Here is a 27,933-nt window from a genome sequence, read left to right as displayed (position 1 = left end):
CACCAGTCCGACCTCTTATGCATAGCCACAAGGGGTCGTATTCAGGTCGTTCGATGGGAGCACGAGCCAACACTGTCAATGACGCCTGACCATACAGGGGCGGAGCTAATTAAACAATAAAGGGATTCGATTATTTGGTTGGGCTATCCCAGTGAGAGGAGTTTGCTCAGGTAAAAAGTGATTGCATTCGTTTTGGAACCGGGCAGCCAGATTCCACGTTCAAAGCCCACGGCTAAATCTGCTCAAAACAAAAGTTATGTAGCCTAGGCACCTGGAGAAATTAGTAGGATTGTGTGTTTTCACTTGCAAAAGTGAGTGCTTTTGATAAAAACTCGTTGCCAATGAAAACTTGTTAGAAAATTCAAAAATATATTTTCTGGAAAAGAAATGTAGGTTTCTGTATGATGCACCATATTGCCTTCTTAACAACATTGACGCAGATTACTGTTTCTTTTGAGAAGGGCGCTCCTCCCTCGCCGTTTTTTCCCGTCACGTCACCGGCCATAGACCGGTACACCGTGGCTCAGGTATTATTACTCCATCAACGGTATTGTTTCGGGGTAATAATACTGACCATTAGGGTTGTCTTTCTTTATGAGTGTGGGTCACCAATGGCATGTGAATTGTCTCTTTCCTAGCTTTAGCTGGCGATGTGTGAAAAAGAGATACATGTCAGGATTTGTATTTCATATAGCATCAGAAGCTGGTTTGAACAGAAAAGTTTCAGACAAATGTGTTGCTTGTTCTACTATGGTTTGTTCTCCAAGCTGGCGGGTCGTTAGCCCAACAGCATTTGAGCCCGCATTGCATCAAGCGCACAAGAAAAAAGTTGTGAGGTGACAATCTAAACTGTGGTTCGGTCTCAAGGTATGTAATTCATGTTTTGGGATGATCATTTTGTCAGTTTGCAAGTTTGTTTCAATGTGCTATATTCACCACATCGGTTTAGAATTTAATATGAATTAATATGTTATGTAGGCTGTCGAGTTTTTAATCTATGAACGAGGCTTATCAGCACCTTAATCATGTGTTTTTTATCATTGTTTATAGGTTCATTAAAATATCCTTCATCAATGGCTTTTTTTGTGAAAAAGAAGAAATTCAAGTTTCAGACACATTTGACATTGGAGGAGCTGACCGCTGTGCCTTTTGTCAACGGAGTATTGTTCTGCAAGCTGAGATTGTTGGACGGTGGAGACTTTGTTGCAACTTCATCAAGGTAAAATGTTATTTTGTGCTTGCTGTGGGCATGAATTGTGCGCATGTCGCATGGGCAATACAGTAGCCTACATAATAACCAAACTGCTGTCATAATGTTATAACTTGTTAAATGCCTCACACCACTCTTACTCTATCATAACCCAAAACACAATGTTGTTTTACTGCATTGTTTGTAAACAATGTCTTTGTAAACAAATCATGTTTAGATTCAAAGTAGCCTAGGCCTGACTAACATTGTCATGTTGGTCTTATACACTGTCAGTCCTTGCATCCATAGCTTCATCTATACATTTTAGTTGTTAACCAACCTTCAGCTTTATATCAGTGATTCCTCACGAAACAGTAGAAAAGAATAACATGATTTTGGGGATTTTCACGAAATGTAATCCATAGAATAGTGCATTGGAGAAAGTATTTTTGACAGACATTTGTATCTAAAAGCATGAATGAAATATAATTAATACAAGTTGGCATATGTATTACATTTTGGCCTTACCCAGGCCTCCTTTAAGACTCCATAATGTTTCATCTGTAGATGCCAAAAATGCAGAGTTGGCTTTACCACTTGCTCTGTAATATGAGTAGTATTATTATTTCAATAAAAATAATTTTGACATTAATATATGGAAGAATATAAACATGAATATTGAAAATATACCAAACTGTTCTATATATTGTTGAACATAACTGTACTGGCACACCAACGTTCCAGAGTGCGATCTCTGCTAGTTTTAAAGTTATGGTCCATTTTATACAGAGTAATTAGCATAGTAGGCAATGTAACCAATCACAGCCCTCCTTTTAACTATATCATTGCACATCCTACAAATCACCAGCAGAGGGACATCATTTTGAATCAATTTAAATAATTGGTATTCAAAGTCGGGGTCGTGACCGGAACTGCAGTGGGTTTGCTAAAATGTAAACCAAACAATCTTCTTTTTTTTTGAGTGGCGACTACAAATTAAAAGTACAGGTCATTGGACAATATACACACGTTTTTGAGAAAGATAATTTGAAAGATACATTTACTCAATAAAAATTGTATTTATTGGTTTCTCTTCATTTTGATGAGATGAAAATGCAATGAATTGAAGGTTATTTGTTGATGTAAAAATCTAAATTGATTGATTTTGAAGGTTTTGTAATAAGATTTGGGGTGGGGTCGCAAGAAATACGTAACAAAAAATGGGGTCCCCAGAAATTCTGGTGGAAAAAATGGGGTCCCTGCTGAAAAAGTTTAAATACCACTGATTTAAACATTCACTCTGTTGGTAATGCTTACAAATTAGACAATAACCGTAAAAGTAACAGGGACCCCATCCAACAGGGATCCCACTATTATGTTCAACAATATATAGAAAAATGATCAAAATCCCAAATATTATATTTTCAATATTCATGTTTTATCTTTCTATACTCATAAATTAATGTAAAAATTAGTTTTTTAAATGAAAGTACTACTCATATTACAGAGCAAGCGGTACAGCTTCATATGACACCAATGTTTGCTTTGTAGCACCTACAGATGAAACACTATGGACTATTAACCTTTCTAGCGCAGACGTTCCGCTAGCGGAACCCCTCGACAACATTCCGCTGAAAAGGCAGCGCGGGAAATTCAAAAATATTTTTTAGAAATATGTAACTTTCACACATTAACAAGTCCAATACAGCAAATGAAAGATAAACATCTTGTTAATCTACCCATCGTGTCCGATTTCAAAAAGGCTTTAGAGCGAAAGCACAACATATGATTATGTTAGTTCAGAGCCAAGTCAAAAAACACACAGCCATTTTCCAGCCAAAGATAGGAGTCACAAAAAGCAGAAATATAGATAAAATGAATCACTAACCTTTGATGATCTTCAGATGACGCTCATAGGACATCATGTTACACAATACATGTATGTTTTGTTCGATAATGTGCATATTTATATCCAAAAATCTCAGTTTACATTGGCGCGTTACGTGCAATAATGTTTCGATTCCAAAACATCCGGTGATCTTGCAGATAGCCACAGAAATCCCAGAAATACTCATAATAAACATCGATAAAAGATACAAGTGTTATTCACAGAATTAAAGATAGACTTCTCCTTAATGCAACCGCTGTGTCAGATTTCAAAAAAACTTTACGGAAAAAGCATAATCTGAGTACGGTGCTCAGAGCCAAATCCAGCCAAAGAAATTTCGGCCATGTTGGAGTCAACAGAAGTTAGAAATAACATGATAAATATTCACTTACCTTTGATGATCTTCATCAGAATGCACTCCCAGGAAACCCAGTTCGACAATAAATGACTGATTTGTTCCATAAAGTCCATCTTTTATGTCCAAATAGCCACTAGTTGTTAGTGTGTTCAGCCCAGTAATCCATCTTCATGAGCACTAGGTCCAGACAAAAACTCGAAAAGTTCCATTACAGGTCGTAGAAACATATCAAACGATGTATGGAATCAATCTTTAGGATGTTTTTAACATAAATCATCAATAATGTTCCAACCGGAGAATTCCATTGTCTGTAGCAAAGGACTGGAACGAGAGCTAACTCTGTCGGGAGCGCGCGTCACGAGCCTGAGACACTCTGCCAGACCACTGACTCATTCAGCTCCCATTCCCCCCTCCTTTATAGCAGAAGCCTGAAACAAGTTTCTAAAGATGGTTGACATCTAGTGGAAGCCTTAGGAAGTGCAACTTAACCCCATAGACACTGTGTATTCGGTAGGCCAAGCTTTGAAAAACTACAAACCTCAGATTTCGCACTTCCAGGTTTCTCAGGTTTTCGCCTGCCATATGAGTTCTGTTATACTCACAGACATCATTCAAACAGTTTTAGAAACTTGAGTTTTTTTTTATCCAATACTACTAATAATATGCATATATTAGCATCTGGGACAGAGTAGCAGGCAGTTTACTCTGGGCACGCATTTCATGCAAAAGTGAAAATGCTGCCCCCTATCCCAAACAGGTTTTAAAGGAGGACTGGGTAAGGCCAAAATGTCCAAAATTTGCCAACTTTGATAAATTATTTCTCAATTATGCTTTTGGATCTAAATGTCAAATATATGTCAACAATCCTTCCTCCAAATGACAATTCTATGGACAAAATGTTGTGAAAATCACCAAAATCATTGTCTCTTGTGTGCGTGGGGGGGGATCGTGAGGAATAACTCCGCAAACCAAATGGCTAAAAAACAAATGAACCTCTACAGGATCGGTGGGTCCCCCGCGGGACGAGTGAGCTAACGTAGGCTAATGCGATTAACAAGAATTTACACTTTGTGCCAATATCAGATATGTTTATGTCCTTGGAAATGTTATTGTTAATTTACACTTTGTGCCAATATCAGATATGTTTATGTCCTGGGAAATGTTATTGTTACTTACAACCTCATGCTAGTCTAAATGCACTGTCCAATTTACAGTAGCAATTACAGTGAAAGAATACCATGCTACTGTTTGAGAGTGCACAGGTATGAACTTAAAGTTATTAATAAACCAATTAGGCACATTTGAGCAGTCTTAATACAACATTTTCAACAGAAATGCAATGGATCATTGGATCAGTCTAAAACTTTGCACATACACTGCTGCCATCTAGTGGCCAAAATCTAAATTGTGCTTGGGCTGGAATAGTACATTATGGCCTTTCTCTTGCATTTCAAAGATGGTACAAAAAAAATAGCAAAAAAACGCATGTTTTATCTTTTACCAGATCTAATGTGTTAAATTCTGCTACATTCATTTCACATTTCCACAAACGTCAAAGTGTTTCCTTTCAAATGGTATCAAGAATATGCATATCCTTGCTTCAGGTCCTGAGCTACCCAAATCTATCTGCCTGTATGTCATTTTAGGCAAAAATTGAAAGAAGGGGGCAGATCCTTAAAATGAAGGGTTTGTGTCTTGAATATGGCAGGCCACTGATACACCATTAACCTCCAAGCTCTGGTTTAGAACCAAGCCAAGTGGGTCAGACTGGTAACTGGGTCATAAGAAAGAATTGAGTTGGAGAAAAGCCCTCTGCAGACATTTGTCTAAGCTCTCTGTCCTCCAAGTTGTACATTTCCATTCAAGTCACATACAATCCTTCCCCTCCCCAACCTCAACACATCAACAGCTTTTGTGTCTTTTCCATGTTGCCCCAGACAGAGTGGAGTGTAGTGGTTGGAGTTAGAGGACATTTACCAGGAGGAATTAGCTCACTTTGGGCAGACAGGGTGACTTGTAATGGTCTGGATCTGACACCCTTTGTGAAAACTGACACCACTACTGACTCCTTCCCTAAAGCACACAACATTAATTGTACAGAGATGGGAAAGCTTTTAGGAAAAATTATGGAAGTAGAGATTGTAGAATGTTGTTGCTCTTCCTCTCCTTCAGCTACACACCCAAACACGGGCATACTAACACCTGGTGAAATAAAACACATGTTTATGTGAGGGGGCATTGTTTACTTTAGTAATATAAATGGGAACACACAAGGAGTCCGGTATTTGATCTGGGAGTGTTTGTTGAAAAGTAGGCTGGAGAGGAAAGTGATGCTTCTCCGGGGCTTTCGCAGTGTTAGGTAGAGAGGGTTGTGTGACATCAGATGAAGGGTAGCTGTGCAAAAACATGATTAAGGGAACCTGAGTTATGTCTCAAAGAAAACTGTTTGGATCTGAGTTCATAAGCATTTGTCACGCCACATTTTTACTTTTGGTTATGTGGACACCAGCTTGTCAAACATCTCGTTCCAAAATCATGGGAATTAATATTCAGTTGGTCCCTCTTTGCTGCTATAACAGCTGTCACTCTTCTGGGAAGGCTTTCCACTAGATGTTGAAACATTGTTGCAGGGACTTGCTTCCATTCAGCCACAAGAGCATTTAGTGAGGTTGGGCACTGATGTTGGGCGATTAGGCCTGGCTCGCAGTCGGTGTTCCAATTCATCCCAAAGGTATTCGATGGGGTTAAAATCAGGGCTCTGTGCAGGCCAGTCAAGTGTTCTTCCAGCCGAATACACTAATTTGAAGGGGTGTCCATATACGTTTGTGTATATATATAGAGAACAGTAACTGTTCATGTCAGCCTCATTTTACACTACCAGCAGGACTGCACACAGTCTTCCAGGACATTTCCAAGATGTATATTTTATTAATATACAGCTGAGTTTCCTTTCAAACTTTGAATTTGTTATTGATTCCATATTACCAGTCAGGTTCTTCCACATCAGAATAGCTGGAGCATGTCCCGTCTGGTTGACCTGTGAGGAAACCATTTTTCTGGGCTTTCAGATAAGAGCTCATCTCTCTCCCCACTATGGAGAACCTTATGATGCAGTATGTCCTAACTGAACTTCCGAACTGTGGCCACCCTGTGTCCCAGGACTGTGTATGGCTTTTGTTTCTCTCCTATGCCTGTCATCATTGATAAACACACTTTTTTAACTCTGTTGCCCTCCACTTCCTTTTGCATGCAATGATACAAGACCTTGGTGTGCTGTGCACACATGAAGCCTGTTTTTGAGCATTATATAACCGGTTGTCTCCATCCAATCTGCTTGAGTTATCTGGCAACTCTGTCTCTGATTATCTCTGTTACCCGAGTGCAGAAAACAAGGGCTTCTTAGAAAAAGAGACTAATTTGGGAGGGTCCCACTGTCTCTGCTAGAGATGTCGTGTTATGTCACAGGGCCTGGGGAGTACAGTACACACAACTCCCTTTGTTCTGTTGTTGTGTCTGAAATAGTTCTGAAATCCATGGAGTTTGACCAATGAGCCATGCTCCTTAGTGTGGAAATGCTTCAGTCCTAATGGTTGTAACACAAGCCGTAAGCAAGGGGGATCACATGCTGTTAATGTGACTCTGGAAGCTCATTTTTGGGTCTTCTGATGTAGGTCTTGCTAAGAGCTACACTACATACTGTATATTAATTTCTGTGCTGAATAACCACTGTTCTTCATGCCAAATGTAGAAGGGAAAACAGCCCAGCCATTTGTACTCCCTGCATGAGTTTGTGTTTTAGCACCCATATCTGTTTTGTTCGAGTCTAGCTTTAAGAGCCAGCAGTGAGCAGAGCGTGTTTGATGTGGCAGTGGGGCCTGATTAGATCCATTTCCTGAACTGGATAAGATTTGGCCTGGGCTGCATGGTACAGACATGGTGGGGAATGTTCAGGTTCCCTCTTCCCTGCCTGGATGCCTGTTGCCTGCTGCACACAGACTGCTCTCCTTCCTGATTAACAGAGGACACATCTGATCATGGAGGGGGTTATAGGGACAACTAGATGGAAGAAGCAACACTCATGCCCCGCCCACACGAGTGGCATAGCAGTCTAAGGCACTGCATCTCAGTGCTAGAGGCGTCACTATAGACCCTGGTTCAATTCCAGGCTGTATCACAACCGGCTGTGATTGGGAGTCCCATAGGGCGGGGCACAATCGGCCCAGCGTCGTCTGGGTTAGGGTTTGGCCGGGGTAGGCCGTCATTGTAAATAAGAATTGGTTCTTAACTGACTTGCCTAGTTAAAAAATCAATAAAAATACATCTCTTTTTCAGCTATCTATTTCCTGTGTTTTGAGGGGTGCAAAATCAACTTGTCACTTAAATCATGCTGGATTGATTACTTTAATTTTACTCCTGCGACTCTTTCATACTCTTGCTTATACCTATTGTTTTTTCCCGTCAACGTTACGACAACGGAAATGTTTGTAATGACGTGTCAAACACACCCCAGTAATGGCTGAAATGGGCTCAATGGAATACATTGTCTTTCCGTTGCATCTATAAGAACGCTAACACTTCGTCTGGGATTTAACGCATCATCTCAACAATTACATCACAAGAAAGATCACTTTATTTTGATGGGTGTTAATTTTTTGTGTAATTGAAAAAGTAATAATTTATTACAGTTGAAATATTTGCAGTAAAATGTTTTATGTGCTGTAATTCAGTCAGTATCTGATGGATTGACAGGTTTGGAGTATCTTCATACATTGTCCAACTGTTGCATTTATTACAATTGTTTTATAAACGTTTTTTTTTTTTTTTTACAATTTTGATGACTGTTGTTAATGGAAGAATGAGTGAAGTAGAGAGTGGGGGAATTGGAAGAAGAGTAAAATTAGCGGATGTGGAGGTTGACTCACTGGGACGGGCTGCTGTCCAGCTGTTTCCTGTTTTCCCATCACCTCTTTTGCCCCATCCATAGAACAGAGACGAGGGTCTGCCACACCTCTTCTGGTCTTTGACCAGGTAATCAAGGAGCATCCTGTTTTAAAATGGCCTTCACTTTCAATGAATGTACAGTGTACATGCTAATTTAGGATTAGTGCAGGCTACTGACTGTATTTTGTATTGAAATGCCACATTGCCTACATTTGATAACTGCATTAATGGCCTGGACTGGAGCCTCATACGCCTTGATTAGACAAGGGCATTTCCATGTAAAAGGACCATAAGCACCAACATGTAAAGTTCAAAGGAGCATGTCATCATATCAGCTAGGATTGTATTTATATATTTTTTTTATACATTTTATACATTTTTCAAACATTTTCTATCCAAAATATTAAGAATAAGCAAAGGATTTGATTTCTCGTCACACAGATGGAAAAGGGGTATTGGAAAACATCTACCAGAACATGTTTTAAAGGGTGTTTATAAATACATCAAAACACAATCCTGTTGAAGTAAAGGCCCCTGCCAACTAATATCAACACTTATACTTAGTTTTGGATAAATTATTTGCCTTGTTTAAGAATTGGTAACAGAATTTCTGAAAAATCACTAACTGATTTACTGCATTTGAATTGGCTACAATGGGAAATCATATTAGTCACAAACCACAGTTGGGTCACCTGCAAAGCAAGTGTTAAAACAGTCTGGACAACCCCTCCCTCCACCTTTCTTCTCTCTCTAGTTAATGTCATCTCTCCCAGCTCTTACTGACACCTACCCATGAGCCCCCTCTTTGCATTTACTGTAACCAGCATCCTTATCCACTGTGCACCGACCGATACCGGACGTCCATGGATGTTGAAAAGTAGTTGATATTTGGTCAGTCCGCCCTGCCTTGTTTTCAACATCCACAGATGTAGTTTTTGGTCCGGGCGGCCTTGATTTGGCCCAAACATAGACGTCAATGAGTACGGTTACATTCACACAATAATGTAATTTATTGTGGATAGATTAATATAATAGTTCGATTTAAAATGTTTACATGCTTTGCAATAACGATTCCCCTAATAATCCTGTTTACATGGATTATCTGAAATCAGGCTACCTGATGGCACTTATAAATGCAGAAAATTGCCAATCAAGATGACGTTCTACCACAGCGAACATGTTATTTTTGGGGAGCATATTTGATTCTGAGTTCATGCATGTTAAGTTTGTATGTGAAAACTAATTCTACTACGCATACATTAATTTGTTCCGAACACACTTCACTTGCGCTAAAGAGGGAGGCTCGATCGGATGCCGCAAGCACATGCCCAGATCAAATACACTGCTGGAACACGAATAAAAAAATAAAAAAAAGTATTTATTTATTTTTATTTCATTTTTTAAAGATGTTTACATGTCATAATCATTTGAAAGATTGCTCAGAAAAACAGGTGTTTTAATCGGTTTATGCTTTGATTTTGACCTTATGACGATAAACAGAGTGTTGCATAATCTGCCTACTGCCATAATCCATTTAATATCAAACTATTAGTGTGCTTGTAAACTTACTCAAAGATTGGTTCAGGTTTGGACCGGACAAAATCTGAACCAATGATAGAAGTCTGTTTCACAAGTTTTTAAAATGTCAGTAGAGTTGAGTACACTAACTTATTGAACTGTACTGAACTCTACTCTGCTGAACTGTACTCTAGTTTGATGTCCAAAACTGTGTTACTTACACTGAACAAAAATATAAACGTAACATGTATAGTGTTAATCCCATGTTTCATGAGTGAAATACAACAAATCCCAGAAATGTTCCATACGCACAGAACTCTTTTTTTCTCTCAGTTTGTGCACAAATGTGTTTACATCCCTGTTAGTGAGCATTTCTCCTTTGCAAAGATAATCCCTCCACCTGACAAGGGTGGCACATCAAGAAGCTGATTAAACAGTAAAATTCATTACACAGGTGTACTTTGTGCTGGGGACAATAAAAGTCCACTTTTTTTAATGTGCAGTTTTGTCACAACACTATCACAGACGCCTCAAGCTTTGAGGTTGCATGCAATTGGCATGCTACCTGCAGGAATGTCCACCAGAGCTGTTGTCAGAGAATTTAATGTTAATTTCTCTACCATAAGCTGCCTCCAACATTATTTTTGAGAATTTGTCAGTACGTCCAACCAGCCTCCAACCGCAGACCACGTGTAACCACGCCAGCCCAGGACCTCCACATCTGGCTTCTTCACCTGCGGGATCGCCTGAGACCAGCCACCCAGACATCTGATGAAATTGAGGAGTATTTCTGTCTGGAATAAAGCCCTTTTGTGGGGAAAAATGAATTCTGATTGGCTTGGCCCAGTGGGTGGGCAGATGTCCTCCCAGGGCTGCTCCCCTGCCCAGTCAGGAAATCCATAGATTAGGGCCTAATGCATTTATTTCAATTGACTGATTTCCTTATATGAACTGTAATTCAGTAAAATTGTTGCATATTGTGTTTATATTTTTGTTCAGTATAGATATCATATTTGGTCCGGACCAGCCACATTTTTTTTTTTTGTGGGGCGGAGTTCATTAAAATAATAGCCAGTGTGTAGAATGATACCCTATATGCAGCGGAGGATATTGCATATTTCTAACTTTGTGTACATATTTAGAATATATCACCATGAAGAGAATGACATTCATATCCATAATAACACATTTCTGTGTAGTACCGATCAGGGACCCATGATGCAATTCTGTTACCGCAATTCTGTTACCGGGTGTAAATCCACTTCACTTACTGTAGTTCAATAACCAAAATAGATTTTTCAAAGTCAAGTGTAGGCTCAGTGTACTGTTTCTACCATGGCCTGAAGTCATCGTTCACTGCAGCTTCCTCAGCTCTCCACACTGCTCTCCCAGGGCTAGGCTGTTTATCCGAGTCCTGTCAGGGGCCAGTGGCTGACACAGGCCTGCTGCTATTTTGTGTTGCTACTGGAGAGGGCCTGAGGACAGCACCCAGCCTCTGAGACAGGATGGGAGATAAGAATCCCATAGTAAAGCATGCCTGACTGAGTCATCCTAAACTGGGGCACAGTAGGGGGTGACGGTGTACTGTAGCTCTCAAATAAACAAATTCCTTTTGATATAGCTACTAGTGGATATGACTGTGATTTCAATGTGGTGAACAACTTTTTGTTCCACTGACTTATTTCCTTTTTTGACAACAACATCTGCCCGTTGTGTAAACTTTCAATCCCTTTCAGTCAATAGTCATAGTTCTCACCCTTTTCCTTTTCCTGTGTGGTTTTATTGCCACAACTCCTGCATTTTCCTTTTTAAGTTTTGTTATCTGATGTTTGTGTTGTTTTGTGATCACTTTAACTCGCTCTGGGTCTGGATGTAACAGGTCATGCTGGTGTTGAGAACTGGGCTGGCCTCAATGAGGATTGTCTTTCAACATTGTTCAGATATTGTATATCTCCCCTTGTTTTCTCAGTGCGGTGTGTTGCGTTTCCTTGGTGAGGTCCCTGTTGATTACTCCCTGTGGCCTTGTGTATCTGTGAACTGACTCCGAGAATGTCTCAGATACTGCTGTTACAATGAGTTTGGTTGTTAAGTGTTGTCTCCAGACCCCCTCCCCCCCGTCTCTCTCCTCAGTGCTCTAGCTCTTTCACTCCTGTTTTGAATGAACGCTGTAGTCGGGGGTTTGAGGCGTGTGGTTGCCATGGTGGTTGAATAAAGCCATCTGGTATGTGGAATGTGGCTGAGAACGTTTTCAGAGACAGACCAAAGGGGGGCAGTGATTAGTGTGGCGCTCCTGATAAGAGCTAAACAAGTGTGTGTGGCACAGCATTAAGAACCAAGGCAAAACATGAAGGGATGACTATATAAAGAACCTATTAGAGAAGAAAAATCTAAAATGGTAGTGAACAAAAACACTTGCATAAAAAGTGTTTTAAAACATTTATAGAATGTACAAGATGAATCATTGAGAGAGGAAATGGGGAACACATGTATGTTAGACATTTAAGTATGACTGAAGGTTTATAGTCATGCAAGTTGTTGGCGTTTGTGTAGGCCTACTATTACTAAAGGTTTGTAGCCAATCAATTAGCTGGAATCTGTTTTTGTAATTCAAAGCAGCAGTAGTGGAGTTATGACTTGTTTTTTAATAGATTCTCCAGTAAACAACTATTTTATTTGGCCAATTGGCTTAACACACCATAGCTGGGTTTCAGTCATTCCTGACCTAAAGTGAGAGATGCATAAAAAGAAAAAAGAGAGACTGGGAAGGGAGGAAAAAGTGTTACTGGACATGCAGTGTTGGTGAGAGTTGCAAAAAATATAATGGGTGAAGGGGAGGGGAGTGTTAGCAGCAGCTGCCACCAGTTTGCGCTGATCCATAACTGGCCGTTAACGCTATACAAGTGGCACTTGCCTAGCAACGCTAGCCTCGCCATTGTCAGCCAATCTATTAGGAGCTTCGATTGGTCTCTCCCGTCGCAATATCGCAGATGATTTACAGTTGAAGTCGGAAGTTTACATACACCTTAGCCAAATACATTTAAACTCAGTTTTTCACAATTCCTGACATGTAATCCTAGGAGAAATTCCCTGTCTTAGGTCAGTTAGGATCACCACTTTATTTTAAGAATGTGAAATGTCAGAATAATAGTAGAGAGAATGATTTATTTCAGCTTTTGTTTCTTTCATGACATTCCCAGTGGGTCAGAAGTTTACATACATTCAATTAGTATTTGGTAGCATTGCCTTTAAATAGTTTAATTTGGGTCAAACGTTTCGGGTAGCCTTCCACAACCTTCCCACAATAGGTTGGGTGAAATTTGGCCCATTCCTCCTGACAGAGCTTGTGTAACTGAGTCAAGTTTGTAGGCCTCCTTGCTCACACACGCTTCTTCAGTTCTGCTCACAAATTTTCAATAGGTTTGAGGTCAGGGCTTTGTGATGGCCACTCCAATACCTTGACTTTGTTGTCCTTAAGCCATTTTGCCACAACTTTGGAAGTATGCTTGTGGTCATTGTCCATTTGGAAGACCCATTTGCAACCAAGCTTTAACTTCCTGACTGATGTCTTGATGTTGCTTCAATATATCCACATACTTTTCCTCCCTTATGATGCCATCTATTTTGTGAAGTGCACCAGTCCCTCCTGCAACAAAGCATCACCACAACATGATGCTGCCACCGCCGTGCTTCACAGTTGGGATGGTGTTCTTCGGCTTGCAAGCGTCCCCCTTTTTCCTCCGAACATAACGAAGGTCATTATGGCCAAACAGTTCTATTTTTGTTTATACTACGTTCATCTCTAGGAGACAGAACGTGTCTCCTTCCTGAGCGGTATGACGGCTGCGTGGTCCCATGGTGTTTATACTTGCGTACTATTGTTTGTACAGATGAACGTGGTACCTTCAGGCGTTTGGAAATTGCTCCCAAGGATGAACCAGACTTGTGGAGGTCTACAATTTTTTTTTTCTGATGTCTTGGCGGATTTTCTTTTGATTTTTCCCATGATGTCAAGCAAAGAGGCACTGAGTTTGAAGGTCGGCCTTGAAATACATACACAGGTACACTTCCATTTGACTCAAATTATGTAAATTAGCCTATCAGAAGCTTCTAAAGCCATGACATCATTTTCTGGAATACTCCAAGCTGTTTAAAGGCACAGTCAACTTAGTGTATGTTAACTTCTGACCCACTGGAATTGTGATACAGTGAGTTGTATTTGAAATAATCTGTCTGTAAACAATTGTTGGAAAAATGACTTGTGTCATGCACAAAGTTGATGTCCTAACCGACTTGCCAAAACTATAGTTTATTGACAAGAAATTTGTGGAGTGGTTGAAAAATGAGTTTTAATGACTCCAACCTAAGTGTATGTAAACTTCCGACTTCAACTGTAAATAAAGTTCAGCTTTCTCGAACTTTAGTCCCGGCTTACTCAGCTCCCTTACCCATGCTCGCATCGCTTTTACCGGTCCCCTCCTCTTCTCTCGCTTTCCTTCCATTGAAAATGTATGACTTCCGATGTTTCACCGCACGATGATAGATCCTAGTGTAAATCTAAAATGCTTGCTGTGGTGGGGTTCAGTTTTTGTCGAACCGACACTCATACTAAAGAAGGGAAGAATTTGTATAAACTTAAACAGTGCTATATATTCATTATGTGGAAGGCTGGATCACATCTCTTGCATTTTAGCCATTTGCCAATGCAGAGGGGACAGCCATGTACTAGTCAAGCAGTGTATAAAGTGTCACTGTCAGTCATGTGACTTCAGATAGTATGCCTAAAGTGTGGAATTGATACTCGGGGTCTACATCGTAAAAGCCATGTGTGCAGTTGGGGACATGCTGTCCCTGATGTAGAGGTACTGTAGGGATCACATGTGGCTCACCTGGAACTTTTCTTTGGGCAGATGATCCTATGACGTCACTCCCTTGCATGGCATGGAGTAGGAACACGTGCCTTGGCTTTGTGCCCTGCAAGGAGCCAACGACTACCCACCACTATACTGAAGCCCCTCTGCAGCTCCTATAGTTAATCAAATGTGTCAGCTGGTTAGGGACCATGTGCTAACTGACCGCTGTTCACATGGCAAATTCTTCCTCTTTGCACAACACCCAACCTGAATGGCAGTGAGTTTATTTTCTGTTGCTTGACAAAAGGGACTGTAGTACTCCCCTGTGCTTATTTCAGAACAGTGATGGTCAGTCTTAGGTACAGTGCCTTCAGAAAGTATTCATACCCCCTGACTTATTCCACATTTTGTTGTTAGTCTCAATTCAAAATGTATTAAATATATTTTTTCTTCTCACCAATCTACACGCAACACCCCATAAGTGAAAACGTTTTTAGAAATTTGAGCAAATTTTATTGAAAATGAAATGAAGAAATACCCCTGAGTCAATACTTTGTAGAAGCACCTTTGGTGGCGATTTACAGCTGTAAGTCTTTAAGAGCTTTGCACATCTGGATTGTACAATATTTGCCCATTATTCTTTAAATAAATCTTCAAGCTCTGTCGTTGATTGTTGCTCATTGCTAGACAGCCTTGCCATAGATTTTGCAAGACGATTTTAGGTCAAAACTGTAACTAGGCCACTCAGGAACATTCAATGTCGTCTTGGTAAGCAATTCCGGTGTAGATTTGGCCCGTGTGTTTCAGGTTATTGTCCTGCTGAAAGGTGAATTCATCTCCCAGTGTCTGAAAACCAACTGAACCAGGTTTTCCTCTAGGATTTTGCCTGCGCTTATAGCTGTATTCTGTTTCTTTTTATCCTAAAAAACCTCCCTAGTCCTTGCCAAGCATACCCATAACATGATGCAGCCACCACCATGCTTGAAAATATAAACAGTGGTACTCCGTGATATGTTTTGTTGGATTTGTCCCAAACACAACACTTTGTATTCAGGACAAAACTTTTATTTCTTTGCATAACGCAACCACTCTGTAACGGCGTTCCTCCTCCTCTTCATCCGAAGAGGAGGAGCAGGGATTAAACCAAAATGCAGCGTCTTGATATGACATGATTTATTTTAGTAAAGACGAAAACACGAACTTCACTTGAAACTAAACAAAACAACAAACGGAGTAGACGAACCTGAACATAAGAACTTACATAACACGATGAACTCACAAACAGGAAAATGACTACACAAAACGACGAACGAACGAAACAGTCCCGTATGGTGCAAACAAACACAGACACAGGAGACAATCACCCACAAACAAACAGTGTGAACAGCCAACCTATATATGGTTCTCAATCAGAGGAAAACGTCAAACACCTGTCTCTGATTGAGAACCATATAAGGCTAATTACAAGTGACCTAAACATAGAAACACAAAACATAGAATGCCCACCCCAACTCACGCCCTGACCAACTAAACACATACAAAAAGAACATAAAACAGGTCAGGAACGTGACACACTCAATTTTTCTTAACTGCATTCTTGGTTTAGGGCTTGTAAGCGTTTCATGGAAAGGTCTACACCTGTTCTTTGCTAGGCATTGGAAAAACCTCCCTGGTCTTTGTGGTTGAATCTGTGATTTGAAATTCACTCCTTGATTGAGGGACCTTTACAATTATCTGTATGTGTGGGGTACAGAGATGGTGTAGTCATTTAAAAATCATGTTAACCACTATTATTGAACACGGAATGAGTCCATGCAACTTATGTGATTTGTTAAGCACATTTTTACTCCAGAACTCGAGGGTGCCAGGTTGCCCTTCATTACGCATACCTGTCACCATCATTACGCACAGCTGCGCAATATTGGTCTCACCTGGACTCCTTTTACTTTGTTCATTGCCTCGTCTATATCTGTCTGTTCCTCAGTTGGTTCCCCGTGTCAGCATTATTTTCGTTGATGTCGTTATTTTTCCCCTGTCCAGGCGCTGTTCCTGTTCTGTTTCATGTCCGTTGTTTATTAAATGCTCACACCCTGTACCTGCTTCTCGTCTCCAGCGTTGATTGTTACAGAATGCTGACGCCACTAATGGAAGCATCTGGGAGTTTTTGGTTTTTGTTTTGGTTGGTGATGTCGGGTCCGGGTGCAGTCGCCGATGGAAACGGGGGTGCCTCAGCTAGCACGTCGGGCTTCCACACCTTACCTGGCTCGAGAGGTCTTCATGCCTCGGTGGGTTGTCGTGGGCTCCCCTCCCCGCGACGGCCTAGATCTGCCCTCTCTCCCCCCCTTTGTCCCCCGTCCAGACGCTGTTCCTGTACTGTTTCATGTCCATTGTTTATTAAATGTTCACTCCCTGTACCTGCTTCTCGTCTCCAGCGTCAATCCTTACAAATTCCTCTTTGACGTTGTGGGGTATTGTGTGTAAATCAGTGACACAAAATCTCAATTGAACTATTTTAAATTCAGTCTGTAACACAACAAAACGTGGAAAAGTAAAGGGAATACTTTCTGAAGGCACTTTACTTCTCTGTTGGATCAACCGCTCAGGAAGCCTGCTGCATTTACTGCCTTCTCACTTGTACAGGGTGCTTGGGTTTTGCCTAATTTTAAAGGATAGTTATGTTTCACTGAGTATCCTCTGGTGTAGTTGACTGCAGTCTGGTAATACCTGATTGTTTGAGCACTCCCAGAAGGTGGTACACACTACAGTACCCAGGCTGATCTGTCCACCATGGCTGTGTGTTTGCATTGAAGATGATGGGTTATGCATATCTAGCCCTATACATTTAGCTCCTCTTGCTCTGCAAGTTATTTATTCTTTCCATAGTCCACATTAAGCACTGAATTCACTACAGTTTCTACTGTGCATTCTGAGTGGCTGGATACTGGGTCCATGCCGTGGCATGACTGTGGTACTGTCAAAGCTTGCACTCAGTCCATCTGTCCAGTTGGGAGAAGGAGGGTTTGAAGCATGTTAAAATGGGAAGTAGATTATCACCAGGAATGTTTTATGCCAACCACTCTGTATTCTCAGCCATTTTCCTCAACGTATGAATGGACAGGGTGACATCAGGCACTGGCCTAATTACATCAACTTTCTTTTTACAGAAGCCTGCAGATTATTGTTCACCGTTTCCTCGACAACAAGTTTACTTTCTCTAAAACTGGAGCAAGACATTGAAGAGAGGCCAAATGCACAAGTGATGTCATATGCTACGTTGAATTAGTGACTTCTTTTTTTGAGATCACTCAAACAGTAATGACTGTCATTCACTCTCCACTTTCGATTTCTCTTGACACTAATAACAGACGTGTTAACCGATTCCTTTTTTATTGAGATTGATGCATCTGTGCTGTAGTGCCATCCCCTTGTTGATCCCTGTCCTCTTGTCACACAGAGTGGAGGTTCAGGAGAACTGTGTTCGATGGAAGAAGAGGTTCACCTTTTTGTGTAAAATGAGTGCCAACCCCACGACTGGAGTGCTGGATCCCTCGATCTGTCGGGTTTCTGTGCGGAAGGTCTGTGTTGACTGATTGGAGACTTTTCTCTTACCAACACACAGCTCTATGCTGTTATCTCTGTGAACATCCAGAGCTACAGTTTCCTGCATGTAATAATGGATTATGCATCTTTCCATGTACAATTAACACCCCCTAACTCTCTGTAGCCTCTATAATCTGATGGTAGAGCAGTGCTGAACACACACACTCCACTGCATGCCTGACTGTCAAAATCCTCAGGAGTCATCTCCCTCTTCCTGTTTTCCCTACAGGAACTCAAAGGAGGAAAAACGTATTCAAAGGTAAGAGCCCACTCCTCCTGAGCACTACATCCTATATCCATAAACACATTTAAACAATTTACTGTAGCCTGATGTCAACACACACAAACACTCCTGTTACTCCATTTAAACAGGAACATTAGTCACCCCACTTCTACAAACACAAGCAACAACTTTGGCACTCCTGTATAAGCATATGTAAACTATACCATGTTAGATGGGGAAAGTTTACAGAGAATGCACACTCAGGTTGCCAGGGACCCTTCCTGTGTTTTCTCACGTTCTGCTTCTGGATTTCCTTAAGCTAAATATAACCCCTTTCCTCCTTGGAAGTAGGCTTCCTTAAATACACACATCTGTAAACAGTAGCTTCGAGGAAATGAAACCTGGAGAAAGGGAAATGAGAGTCATCTCCTCTTGGATAACCTGAGATTAAAATGAGAAACAGTAGGGCTAAGTGTCTGGAGCATATACAGTCTGTCTCTACATCCAGATGGCTACATGTATGTCACAGTATATGAAAGTTTAAAACTACTGTACTTAAAGGTAGACTCAGTGAAATGACGTTGCCACAAGCAGCACCGCAGATATTGAGATGAGCGAGATGCAAGACCTTGCTCTCACACAGTTTCGGCTCATGTGCACGGGTTTGCTTCACGCTGTACACAGCGTGGTAGCCAGGGCAACAACACAGCGGAGAAATTGAGCCTCACTCTTCAGCACTCTTAGTTTGACCCACAATGCTGTTTACTTTCTTTATCTACGTCATATCGCTGAGTCTACCTTTAATGTAACTGTTGCTCTCCCTCAGCTGGGTTTTACTGACCTAAACATGGCAGAGTTCGCTGGCTCAGGCTCTGCGGTGCGCTGTTGTCTACTGGAGGGATACGACACCAAGAATACCAGACAGGACAACTCCATACTGAAGGTAAGTGACTGAGCTTGGGTGGATAGGAGTCGACTGTTGACCTTGGGACCTTTTCAGGGTTGGGTTTGGTTGAACAGAACAACTAATATATACTGAACAAAAATATAAAGTCAACATGCAACAAAGGCATAGGCCCACCCACTGGGGAGCCAGGCCCAGCCAATCAGAATTCGTTTTTCCCCAGAAAGGTGCTTTATTACAGACAGAAATACTCCTCAGTTTCATCAGCTGTCCGGGTGGTTGGTCTCAGACCATCCCGCAGGTGAAGAAGCCGGATGTGGAGGTCCTGGGCTGGCGTGGTTACATGTGGTCTGCGGTTGCAAAATTCTCTAAAACAAAATTGGATGCGGCTTATGGTAGAGAAATTAACATTAAATTCTCTGGCAACAGCTCTGGTGAACATTCTAGCTATGAAGTTGACACATCAGTCCAATCAAAGTTGGCGGGCATAAGACGTTGATTTATCTGTCGTTAACAGTGATGCCAACTTACCAATTTTGTTGCTAGATTTGGCAACTTTTCAGACTACCCTGGCAACTCTTTTTTTCAAACAGCACCTAGCAACAAATTTAGCTACTTTAAAACATTTATTTAGAACTTTTAGCAACTTTTGAAAAATGACTCAAATGCTAAAATGCACGCATTTTCCCTCTAAATGACACAAAGACGATTTTCTCTGTCACAACTCACGTGCCTGGCTGCAAAAGTGCATTGTGAGTGATGTCAGCAGCAGGCGCTCAGCTCGTGCACAGGCAGCAGCAGGCCAGCAGCAAATTGCAAATCATTGTTGGCTGACTGCAGCAGCAGTAGTACGGGTTCGATGAGCCAAACCCAATGAATATAGTTGGTCACGAATGTTTGATCTTGAACAGAACTTACAACATCAATCAACATGTCTCAATCAAAATTGTACAGCCAGAAGAACAGAAAAGAGTGGGAGTCTGTACCTGAACAAATGTCAAATCATATTTTTCGTTGAGATGGCCAGTCAATTTGAGTAACGTTATTGTGTATTCTACGCAATGACGCAGTTTTACGTTATCACGCAATGACATCACAATGTCATTTAGCAACTTTTAGCAACAAATCAACCTGCCTCTAGCAACTTACCCTGAAAATTAGTTGGCAACACTGGTTGCTAATGTCAAAGAGCCTTTTTGGGCGAGCACAAGCAGCAACAACGGAATCACGGAATCCAAAAACATGGCAGACATTGGATGAATATAAAATTGTAATTGTGAGAGATTAAAAAAATTCTAATAAACGTCCTCAGTGACAATTATTTGAATAATTCAATGGATGTTTTGTGCAAAGAGGTGATGACTATAGTGTCTTATTAAGAATTTTCAAATCTGACTTCCATCTATGGAAATTGTCTTTTGCCGGGCGTCAGTTAAACTGCAGTACCGAAGCAAAACTGTAGGAGTAGTTGAAACTGTGCTTCTAGACCAGAACCCTGGCCCCTGGGCACCGAAGAGGGGCTTTTGCTGGCTAGCTCTCCCAGCAGGTGCTGCGGTGATGTAGTGACCCCATGAGTGACCGCACCCTGTGCCAACGATACCTATGCTCTGTGCTTTCTCTGTCTGCCTGAAACTGCTGCATTTTTGAGCAGTCTTATTCAATAAAAATTTACCAAAACAACAATGCAATCGGAAAGCAACCACGTATGCTTTATTAGATCAACCTATGTAAAAAATATATATAACCAATGTTTGCTAACTGATATGTTTTGTTGTGACATGAAATACCAGAATTGCATGCAAATATCCTGGATATTGGTGGGGCTCTGGACCACTTGGGACACATGACAACTGATCACCCAGAGCTGTTGATGCCCAGCACCTCAGCAGAACTTTTGATATAGCTCCTGCAAACATGACTCACTGTCTTTTACTTTTTATATTGTAATAAAAGTTGTCTTTGTCTGGATCTTCTCTGAAGGTGACTATTGGGATGACCCTCCTCTCTGGAGATCCGTGCTTTAAAACGTGAGTGACCTGATAGATGTTCAAATCTCTGATCTGTCATTCATCATCATACATTTAGTAAACCTGATGCTGTCGCCACTTTTCCCACAGTATAACATGTGGACTGACCAGTCATGTTTTTTGCAGCGCCCCCAGCACAGCCAAGTCCATCTCGATCTCAGGCCAGGACCATACCCTGCAGCTAGACTGCAAGGGTGAGGGCACTGGAACCCCTAACCGGCCCCCTTCTTTGGGCCGGTCCATGAAGCCCAGACCCTCTGTCATCAGCTCAGGTATGACATGCAAGAAGGATCTGATTAAACCTGGTAACTGTGGGTGTTTTATGATTATCTCATCAACACTAAACAGTTAACCCAGGTCTGGGAGACATGGTGAGGGACTGACTAATTGAGGTGTGGTTCTGGTTGGTGTCAGGACTTCCAGAGGAGCCAGACCAGACCCAGGTGGCCAGCCCAGGAGAAGTGTTCCAGTCGGGTCACTCTCGCAACTCCAGCTACGCCAGCCAGCTGAGCAGGATCTCAGGTGTGTATTCCTGTTCCCCGTCTTCCCTCTCCAGAGGTCATATTTCTTTGTTACTGTAATTGCACCAATGGCAGTAATGTAAACTCTTGTTCCGCAGGCTACAGCACAGAGCACTCCTGCTCCTCCAGTCTGTCTGATCTCACACACCGGAGGAACACCTCCACAGGAAGCAGCACCTCTGGGGGCCTGAGTGTGACCGTAGACACCCCCCCAGAGAGGGAGAGCGACATCTGCCGGCCAGAGAGACCCCCTCGCCCCCCACGACCCATCCTGCCATCCAACAGACCCCCCAGGCAAGACCTATCTCCCACCCACCAGATGTGTTTAGCCCAATGTGTCTGTTTTGACAATCTATGAAACACTCCAATCCATCAGTGAAACACTACTGATATTGTTCTTTGTATGACTGCTGTTTGTCACCTTGCTGTTGAATGACTGGACCTTTCCCCTTCACCCTGTGACAGGAGGAAGCAGGATTCTGTGGAGAGCCATCCCTCCTGGGTGAATGACACCCGCATCGATGCTGACGATATAGTTGAAAAGATCGTCCAGAGCCAGAACTTTGGTGACATAAGTAACACTGAAGGTATGAAGCCTGCCCTTTCACTTGTCCAGCACATTTTTGCAATCTCTTTTGTACATAACTGCCTCTATTGTACTGTGTTTCATTTGGCTCTCTCTTGGTGTGATTGTTTCCTCTTCAGACAGTAACCTGCGACTGTTTGTCAGTAGAGACGGCACCACATCCCTGAATGGTTTACTGCGCAGTAACAGGTGAGAAACCAGAAAGGGTACACGCACACACAATAGTAATACATCAAACGTACACACAGGTCTTACTCTGCCACTTTTCATTCTTTCAGGGTGTGTGTGGGTGTCTATGAGCAAGTTGTGATAGAGAGCCATTACGACTGGTGAAGATTAATTTTAATTGAGGCCTCTGCAATGAAGCTTGTGGACTAACTCTAAAAATATATTGCAGTCATCCTGGAGCACTGGCTGAGCTGTGAGCCATGAGGAGGACCGTACCGCACAGTTTTCACAAATATGAATAAATAACTATCGGACAAATGTATTGGTATTTTCTTTAAAGTACTAAAAAAAAATTAAACGCTACTTTGTAATGTATTTTTCCCTTACATGACCCAAGGCACCAGATCCTCTCTGTGATGACCGTGCTAGTCTAGTCACTACTGAAGGAGACCTGGTGATGGAGAAAGTCCTCAGCACTGTCTGACTGGTGTTTGTCCAATTTAGACTGTAGTACTCTGGCTCTCCCTTGTGGAGAAATGGTTTACTGAGCGATCAGTCTCTTTCCTTCAACCAACTATCTCAATTGCATACTCCCAAGTTTCCTCTCCACTCGTTTCCTTCTCAAAACCCATTGGATGAGAAAGCCAGAGGTCCCTCCCTTCTGACCTTCTCTTCCAATGGGGTTTGAGAAGGAAACGAGTGAGGATTATGTTCCCAAATACAGACATCTCCTATTCTGTCCATTATTTTGTAATTACAGATCTCAAGGAACTGGATAGGTGTAGCAGTTTTGGGAAGTTTTATATGCTATAAGTTCTAAACCCATTTGATGGTTATTTGGTGCAAACACCAGAGGTAAGAAGCTAGGTGGTGTTCTCAGATTTGGGCATACATATTCAGCATACTTTTACACTAGTAGATGTNACACACACACACACACACACACACACACACACACCTCTTACTCTCCTACTTTTCGTTCTTTCAGGGTGTCCGCCGGTGTCTATGAGCCCGTTGTGATTGAGAGCCATTAGGACTGGTGAAGATGTGAGTTTAAGTTGAGGCCTCTGTGGTCAAGCTTGTGGACTAACTCTAGAAACATATGGTAGTCATCCTGGAGCACCAGCTGAGCTGGTTGCCATGAGAGGAGGACTGTACCGCACAGTTTTCATGTTTAGTTGTGGATCTGTTTACCCTATGGGGTCTGATTGATTGTAAACTGTTCAGTTTTTGTCTGGTCATTTTGCACTTTATTTCTAATGTGTTGTACCCCCAGAAGATGTGGCTTAAGTCTGAACTCATTTCAGCTGTATGTTGTTGCAGTATCTTTGTTTCCATGGTATATTTCTTGTCCTGTTGATCAGGAAGTGACATCATGCATTTCTCTATCCTCAGCCTTTCCACAAATATTGAGAAATAACGATTGGACAAATGTAATACTGTAAAGAAAATACACAATACACATTATATGCGCTACTTTAGAATGTATTTTTCTCATACATGACCCAAAGCACCAGATCATCTCTGTGATGACAGTGCTAGTCACTATTGGAGAGCTGGTGATGGAGAAGAGGGAAAGTTCTCAGCAAGGTCTGACTGGTTTCAATCCCATTTAGATTGTAGTACTCTGGCGCCCCCTTGTGAAGAAATGGCCTGCTGAGGGATCAGTCTCTGATCTTCAATCATGTCCCCAAAAAACTGGTAGGTCCTAGCCTGTCATTTTTAGTGTGTACAGATCTCAAGTAACTGGGTAGGTGTAGTAATATGGGGGAAGTTTTATATGCTATAAGTTCTAAACCCATTAGATGGCTATTTGGTACTGTCTGATTCTCTCAGATCTGCAAACACCAAAGGGGTAAGAAGCTAGGGGCCAGACTTGACTATACATATTCAGCAGTCTTTTACACTGGCAGATGTCTTCAAACATTATTATCTTATGAAGGATCATTCATCATTTGTTTGTTTTTCCAACCAGCTTGCTGGTTTGTTAGATTTTTTAAATGGAATTTATCAAGCACTACAGGTTTGGAAGGTTCCCTGTTTATTGTTTTTATAGAATTACATTCTCAGTGATGTTGAAAAATACAGAACAAATTGTTTTCCTACATATCTGAATGTAAACTGGGATATACTTTTTCTGTCATATGTGACTAATAGAGCTGTTATGGACTGAATTCTTGGAGGTTTGATACACTTGTTCAGAGTTAACATTTTGCAATGTGCTGATACATATTATCTGTCAGTTGTCTGCCTATGAATGTCTTAAATGAGATTCTGTATTTATTGCTGTGCATTATGTACAAAATATCAGTTATCACATGGGCTAATATTGAGCACAGCTGGGTTTACATTGAATGGTCTCAGGTGATGTGTGACGTTCATTGCGACAGCACTTTAGATTGAATTCTTTTTTTTTCCCGTTCTTATTTCCTATTTGAAGAGGGGTTTAAGCTATACACACAACCCCAGTGTCCTACACATAAATTAGCATTTTGTCTAATCTTGTTAAAACATTTATTAATCTTAGATTGTCATTTTAACAAATGCACATGTATACTAGATTTTAAAATGAACAGTAATTCTAGTCTATTTTTGTGATCCTCCCTAAATGTTTCATGAACAATAAAAATGTATTTGATTTTTTTTCTTCTGTTTTCAATCTTTATTAAACTAAATGGAGCAATAACTTTGTTTAAAATGTTAGTCTGGTTCTTAGTTATGCTGTTCAATGCTATCCCACTGCTATTAACCCCACTCATTAACATATACATGCAGGAGACATGATTTTCTATATCAGTCAAATCATTGGAAATATAATCGATCTCAAGCCCAAGTTTCCCTCAGCGTCATTTCATATGCAGTAGCTTTGTGTCATCTTCCACTTTCTCATTCCCCATTTATCCGATATCCCATGCTTCACAGGGTTTCCTCTTGCAGGGAGATGTATCTTCTCCTCCTACCCCCTCTGCGTTCAGTGAACATGTAACAGAGCATGCACCACAGACTTTCCTCTGGAGCGATCTGCACTCCACTGCCTGCCCTGAATGGCCGCAAAGCACAGGACCCTGTAGAAAGGAGCACAGAGAGGGAAGGAGCACAGAGGAGAGGTTAGAAGGGGCTCAAGAGGGCACACGGTAATATAGTAAGGCACCTGCTGTCACCAGTCTGTATCTACATGTGGATACACTGTATTTACCCAGGATAAAGTAGGCAGTGGCGCTGAGGGAGAGGATGATGAGGAAGATGGTGCCAGGACCCACGTCCCCCAGGGCACAGGCGTTTGGACATGCACAGGGACTCTCCACCCAGATTTGCAGGGGAATGTCTCCATTAAAGTGTAGGGCGAAAGAAGTGGATCTGTTGGGACTACAACGGTAGTGTACTACTGTCAGGGGTTGGGTGTACTCTAGGACTAGAGAAAGGGAAAGGTGATATCAATGTTGAGCGCACGGACCACAATAATAATGACGCTTCTGATTTACACTTCTGCTTACCAGAATATGAAACAGACAGTGTCTGCAAGCTGTTGTTGTAATGGAATTCGTTGCCCTCATGTCTCCCATAGTTTATGTAATGACTGATGTATCTGTTATTTCTGTAAAACCTGCTCAGTAAATGAATCATTTGATTAATCTTTGGGATCCTTTGTAAATACTTAGGCCTATATCGATGCTTCGCAGAATGTAATATTGTCCAAAACAAAAGACTGCCACTACTGTGTTTTTTTTTTTTGCTGTTAAGATTAACAAAAAAGTACATACCTGACTGTCAAACAGGCAGCCACATCTGTGCAGTCTGTCCCTGCGAGGTCCTCTGGCTCAGAGAACGGTTGACAGGGGCTGAAGGAGAGGAGGATTTCTGCATCTGGTGGTGCGTTCTCCGAGGGCACAGGCTTTAGGTGTCCCAAGAATCCGTCTGAATCCGCCATGGCTACCAGGTTTATCACCCCTGAGCCGTCCTTCATGATGCATCTACAGTTACTCATTTTTAAACAGCCTGTCTTTCTCTTCAAGTCCGAGGGCAAAGGGTTGGACATGGAGGGAGACGATGAAACGGCACCAAAGCAGATGGATAAAGTCAAGAGAACCATTTGAAACCTCATCTTGACAATGTTGAAGTGTAGACCTCGAGCTAGTTGTCTGTTTAGGAAGGTTCATTAAGGCAGCCATTTGTAATGTAGCAGCACAATGCCACTGACAAACTCATTAGAGCCCAACTGCTGACGCATTCCAGGCGGTTCACAAAGCTCACTCTGCTCCCAGACCACATAAATGACCATTGACACCACACACACAAACCCATGCACACAATTTGTTTTAGACTACTTCTGTATGGTGTATTACATCGACCCTCATACATAGAATCATACATTGAATGATTCCCCCATATAATGAGCAATTGTTGCAGCGTTACACTTTTCAGCTGGATGGAGGGAGGCAAAGCCAGACAGAGTAGGCTAGTGTATGGGGGTATTGAAAACACAGCTGGGACAGGGACTGGATAGATTAAAACTATTCAACAAATTTCAAATGGATTGTGAAAATAATAGTGCAGAAGACAGACTTCCCATTGAGCACATGTGTTTTTGTTTTTTTAAATCTCATTTCAACCAGTGTTGTAAACATTGAAATTAGGGTCAAATGTCAATTTAAATTCAATGAAAATCTGAATCAACGTCATTGTTTCAACATCATGCCATCAACTATTCAATGTTATTTAGGTAGTCTACGCAAATGAGTTTGGAAGCTGATCAATGCCTAAAGGTGTTTACATTAATGCTGAAACCAACACAGCTTATTTTCAAAGTTAAGCAGGGTAACGTTACCCAGACATGCATCTGGATGGTAAACTTGTTCTCACTGAAGTGCATTACCCCTCATACCAGTAGGAGTCATTGTTCAGGGATGAATCGCTGTTAGCTAGCAAGCTAATTTAGCAAGTGCTCTGTGATGCTAGCATAGCAGGCTAAAAACATACTTTTTTTTCCAGTCCGCTTACTAGCCAGTCCATCTAGTTACATAGACAATGAGCACACTGAGGCTGCGTGCAGACTGACCAGACCGACCAGACCGACCAGACCGACCAGACTGACCAGACCGCCCAGACTGACCAGACCGCCCAGAATGACCAGACCGCCCAGACGCACCAGCCCGCCCAGAC

General features: G+C 41.6%; 2 protein-coding genes across 3 annotated transcripts; one reads left to right on the top strand and one right to left on the bottom strand.

The window, feature by feature from the left end:
- The first annotated feature begins 557 nt into the window (after positions 1-557).
- Positions 558-25,606, top strand: eeig1a (estrogen-induced osteoclastogenesis regulator 1a). Of its 2 annotated transcripts, none has more exons than XM_070436870.1 (12): positions 558-867; positions 1,051-1,219; positions 18,199-18,319; positions 18,574-18,603; positions 19,394-19,510; positions 21,452-21,498; positions 21,625-21,770; positions 21,913-22,020; positions 22,118-22,313; positions 22,485-22,606; positions 22,725-22,794; positions 23,762-25,606. In XM_070436870.1, the coding sequence occupies exons 2-12, from the start codon at positions 1,074-1,076 to the stop codon at positions 23,805-23,807; spliced, it is 1,149 nt and encodes a 382-aa protein (XP_070292971.1). In that variant the 5' UTR covers positions 558-867; positions 1,051-1,073; the 3' UTR covers positions 23,808-25,606. The 2 variants fall into 2 exon arrangements, with proteins under 2 accessions (XP_070292971.1, XP_023834798.1); XM_023979030.1 differs by lacking the exon at positions 23,762-25,606 and adding an exon at positions 22,884-23,688.
- LOC111957927 (uncharacterized) lies at positions 24,798-27,933 on the bottom strand. The gene is made up of 4 exons (XM_023979031.2): positions 26,535-27,933; positions 26,268-26,377; positions 25,970-26,185; positions 24,798-25,838 (listed from the first exon to the last, which is right to left on the bottom strand). The coding sequence occupies exons 1-4, from the start codon at positions 26,873-26,875 to the stop codon at positions 25,690-25,692; spliced, it is 816 nt and encodes a 271-aa protein (XP_023834799.1). The 5' UTR covers positions 26,876-27,933; the 3' UTR covers positions 24,798-25,689.

Source organism: Salvelinus sp. IW2-2015, linkage group LG33, assembly GCF_002910315.2.
Source record: "Salvelinus sp. IW2-2015 linkage group LG33, ASM291031v2, whole genome shotgun sequence".
Lineage (NCBI taxonomy): Eukaryota > Metazoa > Chordata > Actinopteri > Salmoniformes > Salmonidae > Salvelinus > Salvelinus sp. IW2-2015.
This window is presented reverse-complemented; position numbering and strand designations above follow the sequence as displayed.

Bases quoted from the DNA above. Each gene is read 5' to 3' on its own strand.
- eeig1a (XM_023979030.1), top strand. From the start codon at position 1,074: ATGGCTTTTTTTGTGAAAAAGAAGAAATTCAAGTTTCAGACACATTTG. The intron at 22,314-22,484 runs GCAAGACCTATC...ACCCTGTGACAG, and splicing joins CCATCCAACAGACCCCCCAG to GAGGAAGCAGGATTCTGTGG. The intron at 22,795-22,883 runs GTGAGAAACCAG...TCATTCTTTCAG, and splicing joins GGTTTACTGCGCAGTAACAG to GGTGTGTGTGGGTGTCTATG.
- LOC111957927 (XM_023979031.2), bottom strand. From the start codon at position 26,875: ATGAGGTTTCAAATGGTTCTCTTGACTTTATCCATCTGCTTTGGTGCC. The intron at 26,378-26,534 runs GTATGTACTTTT...TTTACTGAGCAG, and splicing joins GCTGCCTGTTTGACAGTCAG to GTTTTACAGAAATAACAGAT. The intron at 26,186-26,267 runs GTAAGCAGAAGT...CCCTTTCTCTAG, and splicing joins ACTGTCTGTTTCATATTCTG to TCCTAGAGTACACCCAACCC.